This window comes from Poecile atricapillus, chromosome 5 (assembly GCF_030490865.1).
Source record: "Poecile atricapillus isolate bPoeAtr1 chromosome 5, bPoeAtr1.hap1, whole genome shotgun sequence".
Classification (NCBI taxonomy): Eukaryota; Metazoa; Chordata; class Aves; order Passeriformes; family Paridae; genus Poecile; species Poecile atricapillus.
In genome coordinates, this window is record NC_081253.1 from 4,199,642 (window position 1) to 4,224,225 (window position 24,584).

At 39.6% G+C, this 24,584-nt stretch overlaps 1 protein-coding gene across 1 annotated transcript in view; it reads right to left on the reverse strand.

Annotated features, from left to right (window-relative positions):
• ARHGAP15 (Rho GTPase activating protein 15) overlaps positions 1 to 24,584 on the reverse strand; it is a 322,985-nt gene that overhangs the window by 293,419 nt on the left and 4,982 nt on the right. The window contains exon 3 of the mRNA XM_058839510.1: positions 12,505 to 12,684. Coding sequence (XP_058695493.1) covers positions 12,505 to 12,684 — 180 coding nt within the window. The remainder of the gene's footprint in view (positions 1 to 12,504; positions 12,685 to 24,584) is intronic.

The following is a 24,584-nucleotide window of genomic DNA, read 5'->3' on the forward strand; positions in this document are numbered from 1 at the left end:
GGCAGCTACAGAAGGACATGATCTGTCCAGAAGGAATACAAACATTTAAATAACTTGCTGGAAATTAGACTTTGTGAAAAATACCATTGATTCCTTTCAAGTCATTTTATTAAAAGGTCTATTAATGCTTGGCTTGCACTTTGTGGCCATGAGAGATGTTGGAGCAAAGAGCTATCAAAGGTGGCTATCAAAGTTGGGTTTTTTCCATTTAACTTTCTCTAACTATTAAGCTGCTCATTTTGTGGAGACAATCATTAGTGTCTTTAATGTGAAACAAAGCTTCTGGATAAGGGCTGCTAGCTGAAGATCAATATGAAAGATATCATTTCAGTTACAGCTTTAATAACTGTAACAATAGGGAGCCTAGCATTGCAGGCTTTATGCATTAATGTAATTTAGAATCTACCAGGTACAAATCTTATCAAACATTAGCAGTGGCTGCATTGGGATTTTCTAGGTGAGAAAACTGTGTGATAAATGGGAAGTATTTGAAAGGTAAACTTTCATGTAATCAGGCTCATCTGCCATAAAAACATGAAAGAATTTACATGAAGAAAGTGAAATAAATAAACCAAAAAAGATTCTGGGGAAAGGATGGACATTTCTAAGGAACTAGTGGCTCATGTGCTGAGTGCACTAGGATGTCTCTCTTGTTTACACCAACACAAATATGACCCACAAAACTGGAGGATTGGGAATTTTAGCCAAATTCAGCGCAACTAAAGATTCTCTGCAAACCACCATACACGGAAAAACAAACCTACCTGGATGTGCAGTCAGCTAAACCCCAAAACTGATGAGGAACTTTAACTCTGGCTGCCACCAAAGCACCAGCACTACAGACCAGGAGCACAACTCTTCCTCCAGCCACAATTCACAGCTCCACCCAGAAAATTTACCTATCCAACCCCCTTTCCTCCCACCCACTTGTCTCCAAATCCCTCTGATCCCTACTTGCTCCATGCTTTTCACAATGAACTCCTTTGCCCCAAACTTTCCCAGGTTTTTGAGATTTGCATGATGGTGTCAACCTTATTCTTCTGCAACAGTTTATCTACAACCATGTTATTTCTTTTCCCAGCTCTCCAATTTCTTGATTAAAATAAAATTTAAAAAGCAAAATATGGAACTCTCCCCACCTCCAAAGGGGAAAGAAAAAACCAAAAACAACAAACCCAAAAAAAACAAGAAAAGAAAATCAGGCCCAAAAATGTTAAAACACAAATTTTGGATCTTCCCTGCTAAGTTATTCTTAAAACCTGATGTAATCAATTGGCAGTTCTTTAAACAATTTGTTTATCTTGTGTCCAAATGTCTTCAGGTTTTAGTGCTTACAGGTGGTTACTTTAGATTTACACTTTAATTTTGAGAAAGATCTAAACTGGGAACACTGAATTTTCAGTTTATCATTTGCTGATAAAAAATGGAAAGCTCAAAGTTAAAGTAGCCAACTACTGGAAAGAGTTGGCACCTGGCATTTTAATTTTTAAACATTGGGGGGGTTTTGTGTAATGAGGTTATAAAGTAAGAGTCTGACTTCAGGACCACAATCAAGAAGAATGAGCTCTTAAGGTTGACAGAATCACTGATGGGAAGCTCAGTTGGTCCAAAATCCAGGTTTGGTCCAAGTAAACAAACAAAAGTTTGGATGCTTGTCTGGGTTTTCTACCTGCCTTGGGGCTAGAGATGTCATGAGAACAGATTCTCTTATCACAGCTGCAGCACTTCCAGTCCTGGCCATGGATGAAATATCCAGGAGAACAATCTTTCTTACAGAGCTCTGGGGCAGGAGAGAGAAGTAAGGGAAAATAGGATGGGGATTTCACAGTCTTTCAAATTTGTTTCCAAAACTGGGGGAAGATTCAGAGATTAGAAAGGAAAGCACATTTTTTACTCTACTTGGGTTTTGGCTGTGGTCTTCAATGCCACATTTTACTGCAACTGGCAGAGTATGTGGCAGCTCAGAGAGTCAATAACCACAAAAAGAAAGGTGTAACTGCTTCTAAAGTTTAGGCATATTCTGTACTGTTCTAAAATAACAAACATAACTTAATTGCATTGGTCTATGACATGTAAGTAAAAAAAAAAAAGGGTTTTTTTTTTTTTGGTTTTTTTTTTTTTTTCCATAGGCTGCATATTGAGAAATGAAGCTCCTTCTTCCTCTCAGGATTTTGGGTTCTGGGCCCTTGGAAGGGGGAGGTTTCAATCCAGCTGTGCCATGGCTCTGTGTCTGTACAGGCACACCCTTAACTACAAAATCATGGATGATAAAGACCTATTTCCACTGAGGCTATGAATCTCACCAAACAGGAAATCAAACAGAAAATAAAATATTACCATGTCAACATGACAGGATCAGATCCTAAAAGAAAAAAAAAAAAAAAGGTTGTCTTCAGAGGAAATTCGATCTGATTTAGGGCAGGAGAATTCTGCTGTCAACTATTTGTCTAAGAATAGGCACATTGCCTAACAAGGACACTCTTGTCTGTTTTAAAACCCCTTCTCAGCGCATTAAACAACATTTATTAAGCGTGTGCATACACAGTGCAATAGCACATGTATTTAGGGCATGCACAAAATAATTTGATGCCCATTTCATCTCATTGGTACTGCGAATATTTCACTGCAGTAATAAAACAAACAAAAAGAAAAAAAACCCTGGTCCTTTACCTCTCCTGTCATGTTGCATTGGGTCACTCGGTGCCACATGATGTGATATCATGTAGCTCAATGCAAGGAGACACATGTCCCTTCTCATTGGAAATTTAAAGAAATGGAGCTTACTTTTCCCCTGTGGGAAGCTATGCAGGTCAGGTGCCCAAGACTAGCCATGGGAAGTTTGATATAATCTCAGTTTCAGTACCTACATATTTCAAATCTGACGGCATTTTTGAAAGGAAATGTCTTAGATGCCACAATTCAGCTGTAACATAGTATTTAATAAAGATAGTGTAAAAGGAATATAATTCCACAGCTTATGTTCCCTGTCATGGTGTGCACTGACAGATTTCCAGAGAGACTCCTTTAAACAACACTTTTTAAGCATACTTTTTGAAATATACAGTACAGAACACAAAGGCCCTGAGAGAAACCTAACGCTGCTGAAAGCACAGGGGTATAGAATCAAGGGAAGAGAACTGATTAATGATGAAGCCAAAATAAGGTTTTTTTGGACGAAAAATAGTGAAACAGTTAAGTGCAGAGAATATAGATAAGGAAAATGTACAGGACCTGGGGCCAAGTTCTCCTCTCAGTTACACTAGCATAATTGTGGAATAATTCTGTTTTAATTAATAGAGTTAATATGATGAGAATGGAATTATCTACATAAAGAGCATGATTGAAACATAACAGTTGAACCAGCTTTGAGGCAACCTCTTCAATGTGTGGAAAAGAAATATATATTCTCCACAGTTCCACTTTACAGGTGGAGAAACAGAAAATAGGACTAAAAAATTCCTTTGGCAGGCAAATGTCCAAGCTGGGACCATGGAAACATGACAAATTCCAGTCCAGCTCCTTCTCCACTTGGTTGCAATAAATAAATACAACTGAAGGCTATCTTGGAAGCCAAGTGAAATAGTATGCATATAAAATTATCTTGTTAACGTCACAGCATGCTGCTATCTCACTCCTGAGTCAAAAAATGCAACTTTATAAAGTGTTAGTCTGTTTAGCATCATGAAGGCAACTTCAGTGTCATTAACGTGCCAGTATATTTGGATGCCACTTCTTACAGGATAAAACAGTCAAAAATTAGAAGGCTGAGGAGTAGAATCAACAGAGATCCTATGAAATAATTTTTTCTTACTGGTAAAAACCACAAGGATATATGTATGGACTCTGAAATGATGGTAATACAAAAGCACTGGTATCATTGCCATTTGAATCAGATGTTAAGATAGAGAAAATAATATTATTTGGAGAGTTCTGGTTGGTTCAAACTTTATGTCCAAGTTTACTTGGATATAAAGTCCTGCTCCATTCTTACCAGGACAGCTCAAAGGCTACACTCTGCAGAGTTTTGAGCTACAAATTTCTGATTCAACTCCATGATGGTTCTTTGGGTTTGAACAAGATAAAATGAAGGAGACAAACATTTTCAAGTCTTAGAATTCACCTCATTTCACCATTTACACACATTTCTGATAGAAAGAATGAAGAGGAGTGTCTTGTACTCTTTCTTCTTTCTAAGTTCCTCCTGTTGGTTCCACAGCCCCAGTCCCCAGTCATCAGTGAGAAATGACCTCATTCTGTGCCTGTACTCTGCTCTTAAACAAGACCTCAGATTTTATATGATATGTAGAAAAACTGGTCTTGGCATGAATTTCCACTGCTCTTCTATAGATGACAACAAAATCAATAATTACTAATTAAGAAACTCCTATTTACACCTTGTCTTTCCCTGTGTTCTGTGAAGAACTACCAACACTACCTTAGAAGGTATTTTTTTGAGTGTTTCTCTATCTATTTTCCTATCAGTGTCTCAGTGTTAACAAATGAGAGTGGGAGCTCTGGCCAAATATCTTAAAGGGTGAGTTCAGGTCCTGCCTCGAGCAGTGACACCCCAAATCCCCAGATCCTTGAGAAGAACCAGCACTTCCATCTCACGTCTCCACATCTCCTGCCAGCATCAGGCACTAAAAGGTCTGTTAGGAGATTAAAAGAAAATGTAGAACAAAAGAAGTCAAGCATGGGTTTTAGATGGTAAATTAAATAATGTTTTCATAACCAAGTTTTCATTTTTCCCCCTCAAGACATACATTGGAACGGAGAGGAGTGTCTCATCTGAAAAGAAAAAGAAACCTCTTTAAAATTTTTACCGTTTTTTAGATGTCCTATCAGCTTAAAAATATTTTATATATGTATCTACACCAAGCTTTCTATGAAACTCAAAGGGTTTCGTAGACTTTGAGGAATGCATTTATCTTCTCATAAACCACCCAAATTGAAGAAAACTCTATTAATGATAAAGCAAATGTTACATTTTTTCACTAGATGTTAGGAAAACAACGGGAGGGGTATTCATAAAGAGGATGCAAAACTTCTTAACAGTGCGCCCAGTTAGGAGACATTTTAATATTGATCATCCTTTCAAATAATTCCACTTTCAAGCGTTGGATGGTGGGAACTCCAGTGTTTTAGAGCCAGCTGCTCTTCTAGTGAGCATCTCCCCAATTTTTAAAGGAAAAAAACACAACAAAAAAAAAAAAAAAAAGAAAAAAAGAAAAAAAAAAAAACAGAACAAAAAGGGGAAGGCAAAGGGGGTGAGGAAAGGCGTTTGTCACGGGGCTGTGGGTCGGTGGGATCAGCTGCTCCAGCTGCAATCCCTGGTGCTGCTCTGCCCCCTGGTGCTGCCGCGGCCGCAGAGCAGCCGCCCGCAGAGCATCCCCCGCTGTCACTTCTCACTTCTCCGCCAAGTTCAAGGTCAGTGCCTAGCTATTTTCAGCTCATCTCTTCTTGATCCATGCAGAGAAATGACAAGGTAACGTGATTTGGGGTCAGCTGTATTACAGGAACCGTTACATAAACGGAGAAAGTGGAAATCAATCCCGGCTGACAGTGTCTTCGGGATAATCAGCGCTCACTCCATGCCGCTGTCAGCTCTCCTGCATCAAACACCATGTTACTTCTGTCACATCTCCTTAACAAAACCAGAGTCTCACTTTTGGCAAAGTAAATAAATATTTCACTCGGGCTTGCATTTAATTCATTGTTTAGAGAACTTTAACACTTCGGACTTGCAAAGAGTCCCCATTTGGAGGAGAAAAGACAGCTTACCCTGTCAGGTCCATTACTGCCTGCAAAGGGCACTGGCAAAGATACGGTCGACTCTTACGAAACAACCCATTCCTCATATTTTGTGCTTGATTTCTTTAAGCAGACGATTGTCCTCCAAATCTCCATCACCGAGCAGACCTCGGCTTCCCAAAGTGCTTCACCTAACCCACGGTCACCCCGGCCCCGGCCACATCACCGCTCTTCCCCTAACCTTCTAGGACACCTTCCCTCAATTTGTCTGATTATTATTACTTTATCTGAACCATTTCCTCCCCTAAGCAGACATCTTCCCTAACGCAGAATTATGAACATATCATTTCACAAGATGCGCCGCGTTAGCCGCGTCTCGGTGACAGCACATGGTGTGTGGGTTTAGGGGGAGAGCCACGATTCCATCCCACCCACCTTGTGCTCCCACGGAACTGCCAAGCCCGCCGAGCCTCGCGGAAGAACAATTTCCCATAATATTAGTTGTCAGTAAATTCAAAGACGGAACTCCTAAAGCTATAAAATGGATTAGAAGCAATTTAAAAAAGAATTAACAAACTAGAGTAAGAGTATACTGTCAACAAACAAATGCTTCATCATAGCACTGTAATTTGGAATTTTAATTACCCCTCTGCTTCTGTAACAAAACAATGTCTGAACTGGCAGCCATTTGAATCTCTCACAGGTCATTGAGCATTCTAGTTAATTACTCTATGAATAGCCTGTTTTTCTCCCCTCTGGAAACACGTTTCTAATGGCAGTCAAGGTCTGACAAATGTGTCATCTACATAATTAGCTAGGAAGCAACACAAAACATTAAACATGCTTTGTGCCGACAACTATCAAAACATTTCATTTGTTGTCAATTATTCATTACTTTGTAGGTTCTGAAGGGGTTGTTATTATGAAAATAAGTCCAGATGCTAACAAGGTTAGAGTTTTTTATTCAAATTAGTAATCAGAGGACTAACTTTAAAAAATGTGTCTTGTGTACATTTATGGCAGCGTTCAATCAGCACTAAATTATAAACGAATTTAGCTAAGTTCAAGTGAAAATAGCCATGGCAGAGCACATACACTAATTTGTGGAGTTGCAGCTCTCTTTGAAGTTTTAGGATCTAAGCTGAAGTAGCAAACTTTCAGAACCTTTGGCAAGACTAATTTGTGCTTGGTAAATAGAGTAAAGATTTTCACAGCATGAGATAATGTAAGATTGAAAAAAAAAAAAAAGAAGGGGGGGGAAAAATGGAGTTTTAGAACCTTTTTTTCTACCCTTCTGTCACACTGAGTAAAAGTCAAAATCAGCAATTCTGACTCATATAATATCTCGTCTGAACTTCGGTTTGGCTTAACAAGGAAGCCAAACCATTTACATTCACCACTCCCTTAATAGAGCTGAAATGAATTTATCCTTGCTTTTAAGAAGAAATAGGTGCTGGTTATTTCCTTTTTCTATGATCTCATTATGATGCTGCCTATCAAGCTACACAGCTGAAATGCTACAGTGAAACTGTGGGGAGGAGAAATAAATGGGGAGTTGAACAATAAATTTAACTTCTTTTTTAGCCAGGATTATTTCAGCTGAAGTGCTATGATGTAAATATAAATGTAAAGATTTTCACAGAGCATATTTGAGAAAATAGAAATGAAAAAAAAAATATTATTCACAAAATCAAAAGGCTTGTTTCAAACCTAAAAACACACCTGCACGCAAAATATTGGTCCTGTAAAAAGGTTGGGAGGCAAACCTGAGAAAAATCTCATACTGAAGTTATGCTGAGCCCTAAAATAGGCTCATGAATTAATATTCTACTTTCAGCCTTTAAGTCAGAGGACTTTATGGTATGGAGAGCATACATGAGCACGTAGGAGCACATCTGTGCAGGCTGAGGGCCTCTGCCCCGGGGCCAGAGCAGCTCCTCAGGTAGGGAATGAGGGATACAGGCACTGAAATGGATGAAAAACTGGAGCCAAGGGCTGAAGGAGACAGTCTGTGGGCACAACACTCAGCAGAGAGCAGATCTACATTTCCAAAGCACAAAACCACTGTGAGTACAGCGAGGGGACATATGACACACTTCATTCCTCATTTTCCTGCCCTGGAAAGGAGAATGACTAAGGTTACTAAACACATTTGTTTTCTTTTAGCAATATTCATGTTCAAGAAGTGAAACTGGACTATGTTTGTGGACTCACTGCTTTCATAGCTACCCTGAAATACTCGGAGCAAACAAGGTGTAAGCTTGCATTTATTAACAATTCCCACCCTTGTCATGGGAAGCTCATTTATTTTTTTATATCTGTCCCAGTACTACTACATGATTTGTGTACACCTTGAAGGGAACACAGCACTTTTCCTTTATAGAGACAAACGTGGCTGCATCTGTAGCACACCAGTGTATGATGATGAAGTTTGCAGGGAATAAAGCCTGGGCAGTCACTATTAGATCACAGTAAAGAGAACATTTTTCAAAACTACATCACGAGAAGGTTTTCTGCTTTTAGAAATATTTTGTCAAGATATACTTTTCCTCCAAGAAAAAAAGTAAACTGGGAGAAGAAAAAAAAAAGAGCTGTCCTCAAAAACTTTCCCTAAATAAACTACACTATAAAAGAAGCTCTGATGATCTTGCAGAGATTGAAATAATCCCTTTTTGAGCTAAAACTACCCATAGCAATGAAACTGAAAATACTCTAAAAGAGGGCTAGAGACTGTCTAGTAATTAACATTAAACAGATAACATATTTACGAGGAAGTCAAAATATTTTGGAAGCCGATAATCCTGTAAGCCTTAACGTGGTATAAAAACAACAAATAAATGCAAAGTGTTACTGTTACACATGCCTGCCTGATCAATGGTTTTCACATATTGATCTATAAATGGAGTTGACAGTCTGTGTTGGCTGCACATTTTCCAAGCAGCTCTATTTTTGTACAAAACCAATACGGGCAATTACCTTTGTTTGAGATGCCAAGTCTTATCAATTCAATGTGATTTAGTGTCATTTTAATTAAATATCAGGATCTACTTCAGGACAATCTATACAAACAAAGCCTCAAACTTGACTATAAGCTTGATTTGAAGTAAACATGTACAAGCCCTGCAATTACAAAATATGGCTCAAAAACTCTGCTAAACAGAAGGTTTATATTTTTAGCAAATTTATTTCTGTCTTTTTGGCTAGCCATAACTTTGGCAAGTGTTCTACGATCACAGGAGTAAGAAACAAAAGAAGATTGCTTCCCATTTCTCTGATAATGTATTAGGGAGATAAATAAACCTACCAGTTTGTTTAACCTAATCAGAGAAAGCTCTAACACATTAACATTTTGGAATGTCTAAATAGGTTCTAATTCTTAATATAGACACCAATAAAAAATACATTTCATTGTTTGAAGTTGTTCTGAATGAAGCAAAATGCACTTCCCTGGGGTCTAACAGATGAAAATAACAAATATTCATTTACATTGTTAGTTCAGACGCTACCATTAAGCCCAGAAAGAGCCCTCACTTGCCACAGTCTGTGTCCAGCTTCGTGATTTGTGCTCTTTAGACTCTTCATTAATATCAATTTCAACCTTTGCACAACGCTCAGGCATTTCCATTGAAATAAATAACATAAACCCCCAATAATCTCTTGCGTGTTTAGCTCCTGCCTCCCACATTTGCATCTGCACCACTATAAAATGCACACTTGCATATGGCCCTACTGATGTATGATGCACATCCTTCCCTGTCACACTGCAGAAAATAATCTGTTCACCTTCAAAAGTATAGCCCCAGGTGTGTTTACAAGCACCACGGCACATGCTTCAGAATACAGCAAATCCCTCAGAGAAAATTAGGCATTTTTCTCCTCTATAAATCACCACTCATCTTTCTACCTTTGTGCCTGTGGTTTAAGTCCTTTATTGTCCAGAGTGGGCATTTTCTCTTTCCCAAAATAAGTTTTAGAAATCTATATTTCTATTGATTGTTCAAAATGTGCCAAAGGCTGATCGCCTTAATCCTCTAAAGTGAGTAGGTTTTGCATAATTTAAATAAAAAGAATTTGACCCATTTAGTAATAGAAGGGAGTATATTGCACACCCCAAACATGGACAGCAAAAGTATGGAATCCTTTATTCAGCTGCTTCGAGTTTTTTAAAAGAAAAATCTCTCCAATAATAGGACAAAAATATTCAGTCAATGTAAAACAGAAAATAAACATAATCAATGGATGCCTCATGGATTATATCCATCATCTAAATAGAGGCAGACTGTGAAAACAGAAAATTTCCAAGTAGGAGGAGGAGGATAAATCCTTTTTCTCTTCAAGCACAAAATAATTAGCTTTGATTAATATTCTGGTAATATGTGTCTTTTAGCAGGGATCTGTGTGCCTTTAAATGCAAAAGTGAAGACTGTGTAGAAAAGTGCAATGGGAGGAGTGTCTTGATTTTTAAAACAATATTATTAAATTTATATACATACATACACACATGTATGTGTGTATCAGCTGGACCCTTCTTTTTCAAGACACTTGGAAGGATGAAGGATATTCCCCTGCAGTACTTTCCCTCAAATCTTTCACAGGGCACATACCCAGATATGTCAGCACACGGCTGACACACACAACTGGTATTTCACTGCTCCTTTAACTCGCTGCATTTAAAGCCCACAGTTGAAAGCATTTGGATCCTTAGGAATTCTGCTTTTACTTTGGGCGTCAGCAAACAACTTTAAGAGGCTTATTTAAGTAAATACGCCCAAACACTTTCAGCCTGTCAATATCTAGTCAGAAAATTCTGCATGGCGAAAAGAGATGAAAAGAATTGAAACAGAAAGGAAATTAGTAGCATGGCAAGCTTTCAATCTATTATGTCGGAGCCAAGTTTGCTTGGTAAAATGACATATACTCGGTAAAATTCCGCTTTTATGTAATTAGCTACTAAACAAATGTAACACAAAGCAACTTTCCAGCTCCCAGCCAATGAACATATATTCCACCTGGTGTGGTTGTTGGGATACAGCAGTGAATATTTATGTCTAATTTAACTTTTCAGAGCCCTTGCTCTGTAACAGTCCAGCATACTATCCCCCAAACTAAAGTTATGTAACAAGGTAATATCAACAATGAGAAACTGCATGATAAAATCCTGCCCAAAAGTGAAAAATGCTAATTTTGTCTCATTTAGCAGCTGGATACAGAAATGCTCATTAGTTTTAAGAGGGTTAATCCTTTTAACTTTTGCATATTGATATGCCAATTATGCCTAATTGTACAAGAGGCATCAGTCAAGGTAATAGTGCATAAACACATGAAAGTTATTAAGTACATCCCAACATGTAATAAAGTAGGTGTTAATTGGTAGCTGAGTTCTGCAGGCTATTGAGGTGGATAATTCATTGAGAGATGGATCACTTGTAATTTCTCTACATAATTCCTTTTGCAGTCTCACGCTGTGATGTTTTCATGCTTGTCAAAAACAACTGCAGCCTAGTGCCTTTTGTTAAACACAGCCAATAAAATGTTAGGCACCATTAAATATACTTAACTTTTAAACTTTTTCAAAGGTACAGTTCTTCCTGGTATTATATTACAGTATTCCCAGTAAATTATTATAAACAGGGTTCCAAGCTTTTGGTGGAGGATCACTGCAAGTCAAATAAAAAGGGGAAACAAATTCTGACGCAAAGAATATAATTTAAATAAATGGTAAATGAGTATCTTAACAGCTGCTAATATCTAAACAGATTTTTCACTCTAGAAATATAAGGTGAAATTAGTTAAGTTACACCAGAGATCACTAGAATAGCATATTTCTAAAAAAGTCTAAATTTTGAGGTTTAATTTTGAGTAAAAAGGAAAGGGAATACTGAAGGTCTTGTGGCTTTCCTCCATTCAATAACTTTGTCAAAAAGCTGAATATTTCATAGGGATCCATTACATCAAAGGCAAAAAAATAATGGTTGGCATGGTTGTGAGAAGTGGCTGAGATCTGGGACTCTGTCCCCAGCTAACAGAGTTTTCTCCCTCATTTGCATTCTCTGAGAACAAAATGGATCTGGAGTCCAAAAAGTGGGGCTAACATTGCATAAATAATTTTGTAACATCATATGGCCTCAGCTGCAAGTTGCCACCATTATGGAAGAAAATTAACCAGGGGAGACTCATACCAATCAGTTTGTTTAGTAGCTCACAAGGAGTACAGGGGCAGGGATGCAACTGGCAATAGAGTTCATCACTAACTATTTAATTAAAAAAAAATGCTAATGGATAAAAAAATGACTCAACTCCTTCGACTCTGCTAACTATTGAAATAATAGCATAAGTTCAGTGTCTTTGTGTGATTCATTCAGTCTTACACCATGACTGATTTTTGTTACAAAGTTGTTCTTTATTTGCAGAGTTGGAAATTTCCATTTGTTTTCCTCTGTTTGCTTTTGAAGTTTGCCTTTTGAGAAGCTGTGACATGTACCCAAAACTGGAAGTGCTATTGTCTACTTACCTGTGCTTTACATAGGTGTTGTTACAACTGAGAGTTGAAATGTTGAGTAGATGTTATGATCATGGTCACCAAAGCCAAATTCTGTATTTCATGAAGGAAAATTTTTATTCCAATTCATTAATGACCTTAAATCCCTCCTTTCAAAGGATGATAAAGGAACCAGTGTCTTAAAATGCATAAAATAATTCCGTAGATTTTAAAAAATTGTAAGACTCAGAAAATATTAGGAGTGTTTTACTCACGGGCTCGGCGACTTTCACATTCTCAGAGAGAATCATAGATTTGCTTTGGCTCAGCCTGTCGTGGTGACTGTTGGAATTTTTGATCCTCATTTGAACAGCTCCTGTGCTATGGTGGGAAGGATTAGGCTTTTCAGAGGCCGTATCAGAAGTTGAAGACCTTTCCATGGTTGCTGGGTTGACCTGAAGAATGTGAAATAAGAGCATTAATCTAGGGACTCCTCATACAAAAAACATATCAATGCCAGGTCTGTATCACTGCAGTCAGAAGAAGAAGCTGAGTTATCTTGCTGGCAAGATCTTGATCATCTTTGAACACCAGGATAACTATCAGCTGTGTCAGCCTGTAGTTTTATTATTGTCCTTATCACTCACCCATCCAAACTGCCTTGGAAGAGTTAGTTTATGTAAAAGATTATCCTTATCTCAAAAGCCATTCTCCTCCATGGTGTAATCTCCCTGCAAGCCTCTGCCACGTCCAGCTGGCAGCCACTCCACTTTGTCTTTGGCCCTGCTCACACGACACATTTTAAATCTTGCAAAGGGAAAGGACACGCTGTGAAGCCAATTAACATATCTTACCTCCACAGTCCCACATGGGCGAGCTACAAGTGCATCTCAGGGCCACTCTGCAACCCTGCTAACCCTGTCCTACAGCCAAACCCAGAGCTGATAAAATAGCCCTTAATTTTCACAATTCTACCAGCAGCACGGATGAGATTTTTGTTTCTCTGTCCATTTTTAAAACCTGAAATTGAGAAATTGCTGAGCTCTCAAGCCCTTGGATGGGCAGTGGACCTAGAGTGATCACAGTGCTGCTGCTCAGCCTCCCATTTTGGTGTTAGAACAACTCAACAAACTCTCTTCTAGCTATTCAAAGTCCCAAAACATTTTTTGCAGGCAAAAGTTGCTTTATATTCCCCGCGGAAAACATCAAGACAGTGATGTACAGCACTTGCTCTGTTTTCCTCCCCCCTTGCTCACCCTCGTACTACTACATGTAGCTCGTGGGTGCAGCAGTCTACTGAGAGCCACAAGAAAACTGGCTCTTTATATTGCTGTGTAACCACATGAGAAAATGTGTAAGGAAGAGATACTACACAAGCTGAAATAGCTGGTTTCCCAACTATGGAGCCAGGGAAATGGAAATCCATTTAAGCGCAGTTATAGTATAAACTGCTGAGAAATCAGCGTTTTCCAAACGGGTTGGAGAGCACGGCTATTTCTAGCAACATCCCCGCAACTTCTGAAGGCTCTGAAAGATCAAATTCCTTGATTTCAATAAAGCCCATTACTATGAAGACATCAGAGCAGGGAACACATTGTCCTGGTGTGAAGGTGGGAGAGGGAGATGGGGAGCTCTGCTGCACATCTCTGGGCAGGACCACAGCCTGGGCAGGTGGGAGGACACAGCTCCCACAGCTTCAGCCTCCCTTGGCACTGATAAAACCATTCTTCACAGGAAACTGCCCTAAATGTAGAGGATGATAACAACAGGTCATGCAGTCAGAATGGCTGAGGGTGGAAGAGACCTTGGTAAGTCATCTGCTCAAGCAGGACCACCTAGAATTGGTTGCCCCAGACCATGTCCAGAAGGCTTTTCATGGAACCACAGACTATTTTGGGGGCTGGAAAAAACCTTGAAGATCACATATTTCCTACCCCCCTGGCACGGGCTGGGACCTTCAGAGGAATTTATATGCACTCATGACAGTACTCGACAAGAGAAAGAAGGAAAGGCTTTAATATTAGCCCATTACTCACACAACAGAAAATGCCATGATAGAAACACTGAATTTAATCATACCAAAACCAAAGCTTGTGCCCATTGGCTGTTCCCTGCATTGACTCAGTTACTCAAGGATCCCCACAGAAGTTGAACTTCAGGTTACAGAAATGAGATTAAAGCTGCTTTGTGTTGCTTAAGAGCATGCCTGCCTATGACTGCTGCAGAGCTGGTGCATTGTACTCGAGAAAACTCTTTGCATGGATCTTTGGTGGGCAGCACTGTGTGTTCTCCCTCCCCAAGACACTTCTCACCACCCTTCAGAGCAGCCAGCACCCAAATCCATGTCACAGGGACACTTTGCCATTTTGGCAGTAAGGACTGCAGCAGTTCCAAGCAGGAAATTATTTTTTTCCTCCTCCTAAACTTGGAGAGTCAAATCATTTTGTATTTCATGTTGGTATCAAATCAAAATTGCTTCTCAACAGATTTTCAGTAGGCTCCAGGCTGGAGAGCGGATCAGACTCGAGAGACGAGAGCAGCACCAGCTCTGTCACAGATCCAATGTTTGGCTGGAGCACATCACTCAGATTTTCTTCTGAAATCTCCCACCTATAAAACTCTGACATATCCCTTCTTGGGAGCATTGTGAGTTTTAATTAGGTAGTCTCTGTCTGGTGTTGTCAGTACATGACGTGACATAAAAAAGTTTAATAGTGTGACAAAGTCATGCCCTGGATCACAAGTAGGAACACAGGCAGTAAATGGCAAGGCTGCAAAGACTTATGAAACTTCTGATTCTGATCTCATTGAACCTTGGTTAATTTTCCTGAAAATTTGAGCTAATTTGCATACATCAGAGTATTACAAGGAGGCTTTCCAAGATACCAAAATTACAGGAGCTGCTATAAAAGCAAACAACAACAAAACCCAAAATGGAACATTTCCACCATCAGATTTGTCTTAGTGTAAAACACAGTGAGATCCTGCAGAATATGAAGGAGGTCTGGCATAATATGGAGGAAAGGTATAGAAGTTGTGCCCTTAGGATTTTCAGGTAGGAATCCTTTGCTGTCCAAGCTCCATTCAGACTCCTGACAGCGTTACCAGCCCTACATGCCAGTAGATGGCACCCTGAATATGAGCTCTACAAACGCAACAGCACGACATTTGCATTTGCAAGGAGGATTTGGTAATTCTCACACTCTGCCCTTCCTCTATTGTTTGTTTGTTTGCTTTTTGTTTGCTTATTTTTATTCTAACTTTTTTTTTTTTTTTTTTTTTTTTTTTTTTTTAAATAACAGAGGGGAAGACCATCAGGAAACAGATAAAATATTGTCAGAAAACATAAAAAGGATCCTATCTTCTGCATTTATGAGTTGGTGCTTCCAAATTGTTATTAGAAGCATCAGGGCCAAGTTTGGGCTGGTTTTGCAGGGGAATTTGTTTCGCTTCCTTTGGAAGGCAGAGCTGCCAAGCCCCGTGCAACTGCTTGTGTGGCACTCCATGTCCATTATATAATTAGCTAATTTGCCTTTTGGCAAACAGTTAGCATCTGGATATAAATTTTAGTTTTGAAACCTCCTATGGTTGATTTGCTAGAGAAAGGCATTAAACCAAGACAGAATTTCCCCTCTTCTCCACCCTGTTGTTTAGACTGTTCCTGGAGTAGAGGGGCAGGACTTTGAGACATTAACCTAAGAGAAGGGAAACAAGGGAAGATCCCCAAAATTCCTCTTGAAAATCTGTTTTGGGGAACTGTGGAACAAAAGGGGCATGTTGGAAAAAGGTGAGGAATAGTCAGGGGCAACAAAAATCCTTGACATGAGGGTGGATGGATGATGCAAGAAGAGAAAACTGATTCATAGAGTGGAGAAAAGAGGTTACAATAGGCATGAGAAAGGAGAAATTTAATTTCTGAAGAGAGGGTGAATCACTTACTCATGGTGCAAGAAACTGAACTGAAGGAACAAAATCACCTTTTTGACTGTGGCAGCAAAACCAATTCAGTCCTACACAACCAGTCACTTTCAGAGATACTTCAGCAGGTCAAAAGCCTTCTTTGAAGGAAAATGGGGTCCATCCTTTAATAAAACTTGCAGCCTCAGTGGGTCAAAGCTCTTGCAGTGACTTTTCCTATAAATAGGTCCATGTGTTTGGAATGCTCCAGGAGGATGTAAGTCTGCTCCAGCAAGTAGCACAACAACCCTGTGGTAAAGCAGACTGAGTTAAGCCAGAGCTCAGGCACCAACTACAGGGGAGAGCTGGCTGATAGACATTCAAGTGGCATTTGACAGTTCCTAAGGAGCCTAGAACCCCAATTTCTAAATGTACAGCTGACTTTCAAACACGTGGTGCGGAAATAATGAGTGTTGCAGAGGTGAAAAACAAAAAGGGTACGATGTATGCAAATCCACAGACACAGCAAAGCCATCCCACTTCTGAGAATCTGGCCCAGGTTTAGAGAATTGTGCAGGAAATGGGGAAGATCAGATCTCGTCCTTCCCCACAAAGTGTTGGGAATTGCCAAAATTATTCACCAGAAGATTTTCTGTAATGTTTCATTTAAAAATAGAGCTTCCACAGAATCATGACGTTTGATAACAGTGAAAATATGTCAATTATTTTTGTTTGGTGGGGAAAAATTGTTTTCTGTCTTTTTGAAAAGAGAAAGTAGATGACAAAAGAAACAAAACAAAAGCAAACACTTCTGTTGCTATTTAGAGTTTCTGTCAAAAAAGAAGAAATACACCTTTTAGCTTTTTGAAAAAAATGAAGATATTGCATTGCTCCTATCCTTACTATTATTATATCTTTTGTAGTTGAACTGTGGTTTCTGTGTCCAAATGACAGTCTGTAAGTATTACCCTCCTACAGCACGTCATGGACCTAGAATGAGTTTCATATTGAATTTATCAGTATTTTAATCCATTTTATACATGCTTCTTTGTCCAAAAAAGTGACCCTATAACAATTGGACTGATTGGTATTAGCCAAGAACTTTATTTCCTGAGTTTTGGTGCAGTACTGGTAAAGTCAGAATGAAGATTTTCTACAAAGCAGAGAATTAATTCTTCAAGGAACAAGAAGATAGCAGTATTTACAGATTTTGGCTTGAGCTATGCCTACATTTCAGTACATACAGTAGAAGCTACATACAGTAGAAGACAGAATGCAAATGATAATTCATCAACATCTTGTAGCAGAGAAGCTGTGGCTGCCCCTGGATCCCTGGAAGTGTCCAAGGCCAGGTTGGATGAGGCTTGGAACAACCTGGGATAGTGGAAAGTGCCCCTGCCCGTGGCAGGGAGTTGGAACAAGATGGTTTTTAAAATCCCTTCCAACACACATCATTCTAGGTTTCTACGATTAAACTGTTGTAACATGTATTTTTCCCCAGAAAAGGAAAAAAAAGCGCCTAATTAATATAACCTCTCAAATTTGTTATTCAGGATTCTGACTTCAAAATAATATATATTTTCAGTATTTCTAAATAAGCTTTTCATTTCTACCGTATTTTCTGCTTATGACTTGCACCACTGTCACGTCAGACGCATAATGAACATGAAAGTTCTCAACACAGCAGAGTGCAAACACTGCAAAATTAAAGTGCATCTTGTTGCATTGACTAATTTAAGTATTTCGCTCAAGAACACACAGTACTTGAAGAGCATCCACAAAACCCAATGCAGCAATATCACAGAAGGATAAAAATCAGCACCAGGTTCACCGTCACACCAGACCTGTGAGCCTGCAAAACCATAAAAATGGAAGTTGCAGTTAACAACTGAAAACAAAAAAACAAACAAGAGAATGCCAGACACGTGGGGAGTTGAGGAGATGAGCTGTTCAGGAGAATGTGTCACTATGTCTGTGAAAGTGTTCATCACCAAAATCAACACACCTATGTAAATACTGCTGCTGTGAGGTTTTGCCCTTGGCCTGTGGCACGGATATCTCTGCACTGCTTAAATACACACACAGTGATGGAAAATAAAGGTGCACAAATGAAAATAAAAAAAAACCAACTACCTGTAAAGAGAGAGGATAACCACTAAATTGTTCCATAGATGGATGGCTTTTTTTTTAATTATTGCTATCTGCACTTTGCTGTTTCTATTTTATTTCAGCCATCCCCAGCATGCTGCTCTCAGAGCTGACACATCACACCCCTGTGCCCAGGGCAGGGACACAAACAGGAAAGGCTGCTGAGGGATACAGTGTCCTGGGCCAGTGCCCAGGAGTGTCCTGAAGCCAGTTTATCTGAGTACTGGAAAACAGAGAAATCAATTGGACTGAAAATACCAAGCAGATCTGACCTTGCTATGCCTTTTCATTTGCAAAAAAAAAAAAAAATCAGGTACCTAGGAAGCAGGATTAATTTCATCACTCCTACCTTTAATCAAAGCAAGAGGTCAGGAATGACACATCACCACTGCCCAGCTCTTTACCTCACTTTTGTCTGTTTATATCAGATATACAATAAACCAACTAGAATTTAGTGTTGGGTTCAACCACTGTAAAATGTTAAATGTCCTAAACTCAGCAGCTCAGTTTCCCTTATCAACCAAAATTGCAATCTCATCTCTAAGCTGATGCACCCTAAGTCCTACAAAAACCATGTTCATCAGCATTAATTATCACACCCTGCTTTACTTTTTAACCTGTTGCAGCCAAATTAGACTTGTGGTGGTGTCTCAGAACAGACAACATACAAAGATCATGAAAGCCATAATTACTTTGTAATTACTTTGCAATTACTCTTTTCTAGTCCAGTACTTGTGGACTTTCTGCAAATAAAAGCAGAACTGGCTCACTCCAATTTATGTGTACAGTTACCCATCTCTCAGCTGTGGTCAAAGAGAAGAGCAAATAATCTTTTATGCTTTGTTTGGAGCTATATCTCACTGTCCAGAATTTCTCTGTTACCATGTGGGTCATAAGCTGCCCAAACCATTATTCACAGAATTTTATGCTTTGAGGTATATCATTCAGTCTCTCTATGAAGGATGCACCTAAAGGCAAATCTCTCAACACAGCTTGACCCAAATCATAGAACCAGAGAATAATTGAGCTTGGAAAATACCTTTAACATCATCTGTTGACAGGTCCATCACTAAACCATGTCCCTAAGCATCACATCTACATGTTTTTGTAGATGTGATCCAATTCTGGAGACTGTCATTCCACCACTTTCCTAAGCAGCCCGTTCCAAAGCTTCCTTTCAGTGAAGGAATTTTCCCTAAAATCCAATATAAACCTCCCCTGACACAACTTGAAGCCGTTTCCTCTTGTCCTATCAAGGTCCTTAACAGACCTTCTAGGTAGTAACTCAATACAAGAATAAAGCATTAAGCAAGTCTTTGGGCTGAAAAACCTGTTATCAGTGAGATTTTAACCTGATCCCTGATATGATGATAATTTCAACCTCTTTGATCTATTCTCTTATATTAAGAGAGGGTTATACTTTACAACAACTTTTGGTTAGCAGCTATGTAATTCTCAAAACAGAAATCTCATGTACTAGGCTAATATTTAAAAAAACCACAAAACTTATAAGGATAAAATAAAATGGCAAAAGGCTTATATCAAGCAAATGGCAGCAAAATATCTTATCCAAATATATTCAGTGGAAAAATTAACCTTTATAAATTTTTGCTTGATTTGTCTCCAGGACTGGATGAAGAGAAACATAAAGAGAGAAAATATATGTGCCTCTTCTGGACTGAAGATGCTTAGGAATGAGGATTTAAAAGGGGTCTAAAGTCCTCCTTTGTGTTATTCTGGAATTTCATACAAGATGACAACCCCAGAGTCTGTTCCTTTCTATGCATAGATAAACCCTTAAAAAGAGCAGGAGAGATGACAGGAAAACAGGGAAAATCTTCTTGGTCTCTACAGGGCAGAGACCTGCTCCCTCTGGAAATGCTTTCCTATCTGCTTGGAAATGTTCTGAGAATTAGAAAGAGAGGAAAATGGGAGGGTTACTAGTCCAAAGTTTTGTGGGTACAATGACAAACTCTTCACATACACATTTTATGACTCCAGATCCACCAACTCTAATCCTGTAATGCTCCATGACCTTCTGTCTGCAGGTCCTCCCTGCACAAATGAAACCTGCTTGGAAATACCACTGGGATATTACTGAAAACAAAAAAAATACCACATGTAACCGGGTAAAAGAAATTTGACTTCATATGGTCATGCCTCCTCTTGCATTGCTTAGTTTCCTAATTATGTTACATGGGAAGGTCTCAGAAAAGGTAGCAGTTGTTTCCAAAGTTCTTCTGTCCCAATATATCATATGGGATAGCATAATGGAGTCTATTTTCACCATTCCCACGTCAATTCAATATCTCAGCTTCCAGTGGAACTCGAAGCCAAAAGTATCCTGTATCCTTTGTGTACAGTTTGGCCTGCATATGTTCTGGGAACAGTTGTCCATAGTAGAAATTCATTTGAATATGTAAAAGAACATGCCTGGGGGGAAAAAAATGCTACTTCTAGGTCTTCCTGCTGGCAGCACCTTTCATTTCTTTCTGGATTGCTTCTGATCCACAACACCTGCCTCTATTTTCTGTGCTGTGCAAGCTAAACTACAATCCTTCTGATGGAGAATATTGATTATATAGGCGCAGTATTGAAAAACCATCTGTGAGCATCATCCTGTACACAGCACTTCCTGTGGCCCTGGGCAGCAGGACTACAATGGTCTGGACATTAGACCAATGGCATTAAGTAATTTACAGCAGCATGAAGTCCAGTAACATTTTATAATTCATTCATTTTATTGGTTTAACACTAAATATGGCCTAATAAGTGTTAGAGGAGAATGCTTGGTTATTCTTGACTTACTACAGGTAAGTAGAGTAGAGCCATGGCTTTTCATACACCTCTAGACTGACCAGTCTAAACCCATTTCACACCTGCACCTGGTGCTTGTTTCATAGTAACTATTTAGTTTAAAGCTGTCTAATTCGGAATTTAAAAAAATAAAAAAAAAAAAAGAAGAAGAAAAAAAATTTAATGTTTTCTCTAGGAAGATCACATAAGAATCGCAAATTTTTCCCGGTGCTTGAAAGAAATCTGTTCCTATAGCCTAAATGTTCAGAAAAGTGTTGTTACTTTTAATGTTGCCAGATCTGAAGTGATGAGATACTATGGGAAAGGTTATTCTTGCAGTATTTACAGATACAAGCAGAAGCAGAAGTGACAGAAATTTCAAAGTAAGGCTGCTTGAAATACTTCCAGCTCAATTTTGCAGAACTTCTCCTCACAGAGATTTGGATATTCATCCAAGCTTTCCATGCTTACCTGAACCAGACATGTGGCGATGGTAATTTTGGAACAGCCCAAACTCTCTGGAGAAGTAGAAGAGTTTGTATCACAAGAAAAACTGATGTATTAGAAAAATATTTTTTAAACACCTGAAAGCTCACTGCAAATAGCCAAAGAAACAAACTTCCTGGAAATTCTAAATTTCAGAGCTTTGCCACCAGAAGTTTTGGGCTTTACGTGGCAGGGACGGGAGTGTCCCAAGGCCTGCCTGGGCAGGGTGTGGCAGCCTGATTGTGCCCTCCCCACAGCTCCACAGGATCATTCATTGGGAGGAAACATTTCACATCCATCACTGAGTAAAACTACACACAAGTTTTACCTCATCCTACCTCTAAATCAGCTGGGCACTGTTGAACACGTCATGAACTACTGAACACATCATGAACTACTGAACAGGTCTTGCCTCACTTTGCCCTCCAGCCCTCAGTTCCTGCAGCAGCACCATCCCCTTCACCAGAAAAAATGCCTTCTTGAGTTCTGTAAAGCCTTTGGTGAAGTAGCACCAGTAGCTTTAACCTCTTAGAGTATCTCAGAGCTCCTCAGCTTAGTAGTTTCAATGCACATTTGCTGTGTCTTAATCCTTTTTGCAGTTCCATATACCCATCATCCCACAGAAGACATCTGTCAAACTGAGATACTGAGATTATTGAATACCAAAGGCTTTAAATCTTTTCAGACTTTAAAAATAAATTAAAGAATAAAATGAATTTATAATAAACTTTTTTCTCTTTTTATTTGAAACTTACAGTGACACATTTTTTTTCTTGCTGACCCTGCCTGCCTCAGTAGCTCTAGGAAGAGGAGCTTCTGTCCTTGATCTGGACAGGGAGATGCCCTCCCTCTCACTCCCCCGGATGAAGTTTGACTTCGCGTGCTGTGCACATGAAACAGTCCCTCCCACCCTCTCTCCATCTCCCATCATCTATATCTGCAGCAGTTTTTGTGCTGTGATCCTGCAGCTGTTCCCCTGCTTCTTCTCACTGCTCCCACTTCCCATCTGAGGGAGGAAAAAATCCTCCAGACACTTTTAATCTGTTCCCACACTCCATCTCCACTTTCCTTTGCGGAGCTCCTGGTGCTGCACTTCCAAGAGACGCTGCTGTGAAATGCAGCAGAGATGGCACCTACAGTTTTAGGAGAAAACTTTTAAGCTGTAGCAGGAACCAGAAGGGGAAATTCTTTGCGGTTTGCTTTGAGCAAGCCCCTCTTCTGCATTTCATGGGGCCTCCAGTTTGCTTTCTTCTCCAGCCACCGCTGCCACAGAGCACAAGGCAGCAGCAGTGCCTGCCCCACGAGGCTGCTCAGGGCAAAGAAGAGAAAAAACAAAGGCCCTTGTTCTCTGTGATAACATCTGATACCACATTGTGCAGCTAAGATGTCTGCACAGGGGAAATACCAAGGGTGCTGTGCTGTCAAAAAGTTAATTTCATACACTCATACAATGGTTTGGGTTGCAAAGGACCTTAAAGATCATCTATTTCCAACTCCCCTGACATTATTTCTTTGATGAGGCAATAGGCTCTGTTAATTATATTTATATTTTTTGCTGCAGATGAAATTATTTACCGAGGAACCAGAAAACTTTATCTCACTAAGGTGGTTCAGGGTGATTCCAGGAAACCTTGTACACGTTTTCTGCAGGCCAGGAGGCCACAGCCACCTGTGTCCCACCACAGATATGCTACACAAAGCCAAAATCAACACCAACAGCACAGGGAACATGGCAGAGCCAGAGCTGCCTGCGAGCACCAACACTCATAGTGAAACAATCACAGCCATTCATCTGCCCCCAGCACTGTTCAGGGCAAAAATACTTAATGACTGTTACATTTCCCACTGGGTCTATGAGGTAGCATCCTCAAAACACTTTTTGGATTAAATGGCTGCACTCAGCTCAAATTAACCTGTGCAGTCCTGTGTGCCTGAGTTAAAATGTCCTTAGACTGCAACAAGATTGTTCCCTAAATACCTGAATCTTGGTGCAGGGTACAACTCTGATGAGTAATATCTTCATTTAACTTCTTTCATTCTTTTATTCTATACAGTTTTCACTCCACATCTTAATAGATTCTCTCCTTTCAGCTACCTCCACTCTAAGAAAGGTTTTACAAAAGACTTTTTACAAACTTCAGAAGAAAATGAAAGCTCAAAAGGAAGTTTTCAAATTCTGTTCAGCAATTCTGAATGACTCAGGTGTCTGTGACTGCATCCTACTCAAGCAGGAGCTAGTGCTGGACTGCCCAAAGGAAATTCAAGAATGGGTTGAAGACATCACTTCCTCTAAGCTTCTGCTAAAACTTTGGGCACTCCTTGCCTTTTCCACGGTTTAGGATTAATGAAGGAGGAAGAGCTGACATGCTTTTGCTTGGGCTGTTTCTGCTTTCTTTGGCACTCAAAGAGCAGATGGATTAATGCTAAATGGGTTAATCCTAAATCTAAAAACCATCACAAGAATTTGATTGCTCATTACTATACTTTGTTTGGTGGTTTGTTTTTTTTTTTTTTTTCTAATGAATTAACCAAGAATGCAATGTACTACTGATAATGGAAACGTTAATCTCTCTGGATCAAACCTCGGCACTACTCAGCCTGACACACAAATGGCAGCATGTGCCAGAGCTCTGAGATGGAAAGTGTGATGTGACACCCTCCAGGTGTAAAATATCAATTAATTCATAACAAAGCTATTTGCTAGAAATGCAATTTTGAGAGAGCCCAGTGAGGCTTCTGTTGGTGTTTGCTGTGGGTGTCCGTGGTGTGGCCATTGGGTGTGTGTGGGTTTGGCTCCAGCCCCAGCTGCACAGAGACACCAAAGCTGAGAGCTCCTGACACCCAACAGGCAGGGGACAGACCCACCAGCCATGGAGGTGACAGAGCCCTCTCAGGGGCAGAACACCGGGCTTCAACTGCTTTCACAAAGTATCTCTGTCATTTCCTTCCTCACCCAAAAGGAAGAGAATTTGTAACATCCTGAGTAGCAAATAAACAAGTTCAGGTGCCAAGGGCTGTGTCCTGCCCA